This window comes from Penaeus vannamei, chromosome 34 (assembly GCF_042767895.1).
Source record: "Penaeus vannamei isolate JL-2024 chromosome 34, ASM4276789v1, whole genome shotgun sequence".
In the NCBI taxonomy this organism is placed as follows: domain Eukaryota; kingdom Metazoa; phylum Arthropoda; class Malacostraca; order Decapoda; family Penaeidae; genus Penaeus; species Penaeus vannamei.
In genome coordinates this window covers 4122399-4129898 of record NC_091582.1, presented here as the reverse complement: position 1 = coordinate 4129898, position 7500 = coordinate 4122399, and the positions used below count along the sequence as shown (strand labels likewise).

The window sequence follows — 7500 nt, the reverse complement described above, 5'->3', positions numbered from 1 at the left end:
AATCTGGCAAAAAAATTATAGTCAGCCTATATTTGAGGGGCTGTATCTCTTCAATTACTGCAGTTGTAACCCAATGAGCAAACAACTGTTTCGAAAACTTAACTTAGAGCAGGCTCAATGCACACGGCATAATGGTACATGATGCTTGGAATTAGTGTCCAATCCTGCCATAGCATGTATAGATATGCCACCTGTTGGCAATGGGCTAATTACCACAAGAAGTAATCAAATGTTCCTTCACATGAACAGAAATTAATGATTTCAACAAGACTAATGATGCTAATAGATATTTGAGTAACCAATCACAATACAACACATGAAGCAAGGGCATGATTTAAGTAAACCCTCCTCAAAGATTACATTATAACAATGTAATTCATGTCTGCCCTATTCAGTAGATGATGTTCAGATGGCCTTTCCTCAAAAAAAAAAAAAAAAAAAAAAAAAAAAAAAAAAATCCTGAAAGACAAAACATCTCTCCTTCATAAAAGAGAGAAAAAAAGATGTATCAAAATTCTCTTCTTAACCCATTACCGCCGGTATATTTTGAAGCCGAAAAAAAGTTTCCCGGCGGCTACAAAATCAGCAAGCGGGGCTGGCTCGGACTCTGCCCGCTGCTGCATCGGATTGAGAGCCCTGATACAGCATGAGACTGGCGGGACGCCCGGCAATGTTTATTTTTTCGGGTGTCTCATATGTGGGACACCTGTCGTTACTAGGTAAAAAAAAAAAAAAAAAAAAAAAAAAAAAAAAAAAAAAAAAAAAAAAAAAGCACCACTTGTGCAAAGAATTAACATCTACATTTCAAACCATAAGCAATCAAGCTTCCTGGCATCAAACCAAGACCATGTTGCAAAACTACACCTCATTCACTTGCATCTGTTAATGCACTACTATCCAACAATCAGATCTTAGCCAACAACACTGCCATTCATGCTCCATGTCAAGAGGCAATGGATATCTCAAGAAATGAAAGGGAAGAAAAAAAGAAATAAACCAATTATGGACAAGCTAATAGAGGTCCAATGATGAATTTAACATAAAATACCTCAAATGAAAATCAATTCCATTCCCATTCCACCAGTTTGAAGAGCCCTAAAACTTCTGCTTCATATTTCACCCACACACAATGCCACACATGAATGAGAATTCTTTGATTCCAAATTTATATCTACATATATGTATTACAAGGTGATAAAGTAAATATCCCACCACCATCACCCAAGAAACACCAACACCACAAGCTTGAAAAAATAACGGTAAAATAAACACAACTCACCCAAATACTCCCGTCAAACCCTTTGACAATAGAAAAGAGGTTGCCGTCCTGGCCAAACTCAATTGTGTAGGCTGTGACATACTCGTCGGAGTCTTTTCGGCCCTGTGTGGCAATGGCCGTTATGTTCTTGGTTTCTTTTAAGTCCACCTCTAGGTACTGCAGGTAATCTGCACTCCTGGCTGTCCATGCACTTGTTTCTGTTGCGGCAAGGAAGGGAAGGCATGGGGTATACATAAAGGGAAAAACAAAGCAAAAAAAACAGAAAATATAGATAAATAGAAAAAGGAAGAATCCAAAAAAGCAAACATAAAATCAACTACACAGGGAGAAAAAAATTGACAAAAAAAACAATAATAATAATAAAAAAATAAATAAATAAAGCAAATTAAAAAATGAAGATGCTAAAACTAAATACCATCTATAATAAGAACAGTAATAAGAGCTTAAAAAGGAGTAAGTATTAATACCCCTAAAAGACAGAAAAATCATTCTACTTTTATAAAATAAAGGAGTGAAGATAAACAATAAAAAGAACAAGGTGATACTTTCTTTCCACAACAGAATGACTCTCTGTCACTGACAGCTATCACAGGATATGACTTGAAAATCATCACTTTTGTTTTTTAAATTATACTAAGGTATCATCATCAACTGTATCCACAAAATTTATTTGTGTTAAAATATCACACTAAAATGTTCATCACAAATAAATGACAAATTTCCCATTTGAATATTCTAATCTCAGGTCTTCCCTAAAAAATTCTTCATGCTTATACAACTTTCCTGTAATTTTTCTCTGTCTGCTTTCTTAATCTGTTCTCTTATGTATCAGTGTATAACTAGCCTAAGCCTTTAAACCATGAAAGAGAAGAGCGTAAAAACATTTAACTACATCAGTATATAATATGTCACTTTATTGCACCATCTGGGTTTCATGACACAAGAGGCTTTTTGTATGTTTCTCTAGTCTTCCTTTTATTTTTTTTGTTTTGTCCCACAGAAACTAACTAAATCCCATATTTCATCATGAAAAAATAGTATTCTTGAAAAGATAATATGGGAAAAATGGCAGCAAAGTCATCCCTGAATCTTGTACAAATCAACACGAGGGGGGGGGGGGGTATGTATATATGCACTGTATCCTTTTTTGTTTACACATCAATGACTCAAAATACTCATATTCACCAAGGAGTCAGTTACTTGACCTAACTGACCTATTATCTTAAATTTCCAGAAAAGTTTTTATTCCAAGGGTTATTATCATATTTAATGTTATAATAGTAAGAAATAATCATAATAACAATAATAACAATGCTGAGCAAGATGATAATATTAACAGTAATATTTTCTTTCCTGAAAATTCAAGGACAAATAGACAAATGACACTGGGTAAGCCTACTAAATGACTCCTTGGTTATTAAGTGTGAGTGAATTAATCTGTGTAAACAAAATAAGTAAAACCACAGTGGATAGTATAAATCCTCAACACTAATGGGCAAACTTTCTGAATTTGAAGTAATTTTCATGGACTGAATAAAGCCTCTTCTTTAACCACTATCAAAGACCATGTGCATTGGAAGGACTAATCATATAACCATGCATTCTTCAACACAATATATTTCAAGTAAATGTTTGTATATTCTTAATAACAAGATAAAATAGAACAGTATTTACTTGTGGAATTACATATAAATAGTAATCAAAGGTCAATGGCATCTGTCACTGTAAGATACTCAAAAGAAGTCTTTATTCTTCTTAATATTTTGTAATCGGGTTACACTACCATGAATATAAACATCTCAATACCCTCTCAGAGTCATAAACTTCACTGAAAATTAAAAGAGAAAGAGCTGGTATATTCTCCTATATCCATTAAAAAAAACATACAAAACAAACACCAAATTGTTTATACTGAGTGTTTTTAGCACATGCAACAAGTCATTCTGAAGTGTTGTATACCATGTAACAAATATGTAACATAATGAACCTACAGGTTGAATATCTAATCTCTAAAAACTGAGGCTAAAGAATAACAAAATAAGGAAGATGAAATAAAGATGAAGGCAGCAGTATCCTTAGGGATGTCTCAGGAGCAATTTATGTCCATGGCGATTCTTCTTTATTTATAAAAGCCTCAGCAGCTTCCTCATCTGGTTGCGTCAGAACTTCTCCACTGGCAATTAACTCATCAAAGCTCAGGCAACTGAACAATGGACTTGGCACCTCACTTGCTAGTTTGTTGGACTCTTCACTATTGAGGGCTATGGCAACCGAGTGGTTTTTGTCCAACATGCTTTCCAAGAAGCTCCACTTTCGGTCAAGTTTTCCATCTATCATGACTGTCGTGTCCTGAGTGATGGAATTTAAGCTGAGCACTGGAGTCTTCAATATAAAGGAAACCCTCCGCAGCTCAAATCCTATGCCTACTCCGAGGGCCTTTACAAGACCTTCCTTCAGGCACCAGTGTCGATAAAAGGATGCCAGTTGGTCATATTCCTCAGAAAAACTACGTATCTGCATCCACTCTTGTTCTGTGAACTGCCTCCTCATGGTGTGGAAGAAATCTTTGACATCCTTCCCTCCTGCGTACTCAACCTTCATTACATCCACACCGACTTTCTTTCCATTTTCAGCAGCGAGGACTACCCAGTCCCCCTGATGAGACACATTGAAATCCACCTTCCTTAGCTCTTCTCCAACCGCTGTTGAGAGATAGGGCCGGCCTTTGTCTGTGCGAGCAAATCTTGCCTCCACCCAAGGGAGGCCTAGTTTCTCTGTGGCCAGCTTCCGGAGCATAAGTCGCCCTGCCAGAGACGACTTCCCATCCTTTTTGAAAACAAATTTTCCAATCCGCTCCTTCTCCTCGGGCTGGATGTAGGAGAGGGCCAGCATCCAGTCACTCTTAGTGGGTGACCAGAACCTGGTGTTGAAGGCCCACCTCACATTCTCCATGTTCCTCAACATTCAATTTGTCTAATTTGCAAATACTAGTAACACACACCAATCTACCAGCCAAAACTACCACAAAAATTCTATCAACACATCCAAAATATTTTGCCAAAAGACAAATGGGGAGTCCTCTCTCTTTGCTACACTCAGATCAGTAGGATAAGATGACCACAACACTTGGGGAGCCACCATCTGATGCCTGCTCAGAATGCACCTAAAAAAAGAGGAAAAGAAACTTCTTTTACCACCTTATTTGAGGTTTCTATTCGGTCATATTCAACAACAGGCACAGATGGTGGTGTGGTCCCCGGGAATAGGATCAAATAGTAAATTTACATCCTATTTCTATTTATCTTTTCTTATGAGTACTTATTTTCAATATAGTAATCTCCATCTCAGATATTCATCCCAGCAAATAGATTTTAGTCCGTAATCAATTCTAGTCGTAACTCTCCCTAAAAGATGTAACAGAGAAGAGTGGTTCTACCTAATCTCTCACCAAATGGCATCAGTGAATAACAGCTAATACAAATACCAATGCATTTCAAAAGCTTCACTTCTTGGTAAATCTTTAACACATTCCATGCAATTGGCAATGAGGCAGACTCCCCCCCCAATGTGAAAGGAAAAAAAATTCCACTAGGAAATCCGGCTCATATCATCATCATAAAAGTAACATGGTTGTTAGGGGTCAGAAGTCTTGGATGCTGAGAAATGTGTCCATGGTTGGGTTGAACTGCATTTAGACAACAACAACAACAACAACAACAAAAAAAAGTTCATGACTTTGTGATATGCCCACTAGTGACCATAAACTCGAGAAGTTAATTCACAGGGTCTTGATGAAAAATTAAGCTCATTTAAATATGTATATTCCTAACAATTTCTGAACAATAATAGTGTCTTTTATACTAAAACTGTGATTATAATTTACATATAAAATGGGATTTATTACCATATCAGTGCTGAGTAAATACTAAACAAAAAACACTAATAAAAAAAAAGCTAAAATAAGTTATGAAATTCTAATTCTGACCTACCAGTGGATCGCATCACAACATAATGAGGCTTCATGACTCAACAGTGGGTTGCCTTGCATGGAACGTGTTAATCAAGAACCATGCAGATAGAGAAAAACTATGATAAGCCTAATATAGACTATATAAACCACTGAAAAATTTCATATTTACAACAGAAAATTATCTGCAGAAAATAAACATAAGCTCAGAAGTACTCATCAAAAATATAAACAGTAACTTAAGTACTTGCTGACCTAGCATCAAGACAAACCTCCACAGCGCTGGCAAGACTCAGCTTCCAAAGCACCATGGTGGTTTGCTTTCACATAAGGAGAAAGTGTATGTGTGATCTTGCCAAATATATGTAGTGGAGGTTTATTGGTCTCTGTACTAAAGGTATAAATTCTATGGAAATCATGGGACTTTGTTTCACGCAAATATGGTTACATATTCAAGAAATATCCTACTCCTAATTCCATTTCAAGAGTAAAGAGAATTTAAATAAATATTTTGAGCTTATGATGTTATATCCAATAATAATAAGACCATATTCTCGTATTACATTTCCTCAGGTGAGTAAGAAACCAATGATGGAAACAAAAATTGAAAAGGACTTATAAAACACATTTAAGAACCAGTAAATAGATACTGAATGTTCCAATATCAATATCAGCAAGCAACTACTGCAATATAATGCAAAAAATCACTAGCATAATAAATAGGTGTAACCATGATAACATATTAACAATAATGTAAAATTAACAACTACTTCTCACAAAAAAAAAAAAAAAAAAAAAAAAAAAAAAAAATCTGTAAATATACAACCATATAAAAATATATCTGACACTTGAACTAATACAACTGACCAATTAACATAATTATAACAACAATAATATACACTTCTCTCAATGAAAGAGATCCTTGTTAATACACATCCACATAAGACCAAAATGAGACCCACAAATGTTATACCTGAAACAGAATACGTTTAACCATGAAACATAATAATAATAATGACCATACAGTCACTCCTCTCAATGAAAGAAATCATGAAATTAAATGCTGATCGTATCTGATTCCCTGAAAAGAGGTAAGAGAAAAGAATGGGAATAGAAACTGACTCCTGCAAACTGACACAGCTGCAACAAAAGACCAAATAAAACAATGCCGCATTGCAGGTTCATCAGGAGAAGAAAGCATAAGGTAAAACCCAAAACAAGCAAAGAGCGTTTAGGCTTACCGTACAATTTGGCCTTGTCTGCCTCTCTCGTGTGTAGCTCGGACGATGCCCTTAGTGATGCTTCATCTAGGAGAGGGTACTCGCAGTACTCTGCAAAAGCCCAAGAGTGGATTTAGCAGCTGGAAGCCAAACACCAATGATGATGATAATAATAATGATAATAAAAATCAACAACTAATAATAAATAATGAATAATGACAACAATAATAATAAAGACTGATAATGATAACAATAATGAAATAACAAGAATAATAACATTAAGAATAACAATAATAACGACAACAATAATAATAAAAATAAATAAATAAATAAATATAATAATAATATGAAGAAGAAGGCAAAAAAAGATGGGGAAGGAAAAGGAAACCAACAAGAAAGAGGAAGAGGATGAAGAAATAAAGAGAAAAATAAGAGATGGTATATGTGAAGAGAAAGGTGAAGACCAGTAAAAGCAATTCAAAACAAAATCAACAACAGTAAACACAAAGATGACAACAAGAGACAATAATGAAATAACAAGAATAATAACATTAAGAATAACAATAATAACGACAACAATAATAATAAAAATAAATAAATAAATAAATATAATAATAATATGAAGAAGAAGGCAAAAAAGATGGGGAAGGAAAAGGAAACCAACAAGAAAGAGGAAGAGGATGAAGAAATAAAGAGAAAAATAAGAGTATATGTGAAGAGAAAGGCGAAGACCAGTAAAAGCAATTCAAAACAAAATCAACAACAATAAACACAAAGATGACAACAAGAGACAGACATCAAGATGTTCAAATCTGTAGGCCTATACCCTTAGTTTACCCCATTTCTCTAAATAACATTAACCAAACGCTTCCTCTAGTCTACCACAGCCTTATCAGCAGCAGAGATAAGCCTTATCCAAACAGCATCCTCTTGTCTTTTAGTTATCTTAGACAACATAGTAATACTAAATAGATAATATTCAGGATTTCCGGGTAGCATGTGCCTCTGAAATAAAGACCAGATGGGAGCATTTT

The 7500-nt window shown here is 34.9% G+C and overlaps 1 protein-coding gene across 4 annotated transcripts in view; it reads right to left on the bottom strand.

The window, feature by feature from the left end:
- Positions 1 to 7500, bottom strand: part of Nrx-IV (neurexin-4) — an 83791-nt gene that overhangs the window by 46232 nt on the left and 30059 nt on the right. For 2 of the 4 annotated variants that reach the window (XM_070113258.1, XM_070113260.1), the window contains exons 2-3: positions 6488 to 6577; positions 1280 to 1476 (exon numbers count right to left, since the gene is read on the bottom strand). In XM_070113258.1, the coding sequence (XP_069969359.1) occupies positions 1280 to 1476; positions 6488 to 6577 (287 nt within the window). Of the gene's footprint in view, positions 1 to 1279; positions 1477 to 6487; positions 6578 to 7500 lie in introns of those variants that run through there. The other 2 variants (XM_070113259.1, XM_070113262.1) reach the window with 2 other exon arrangements.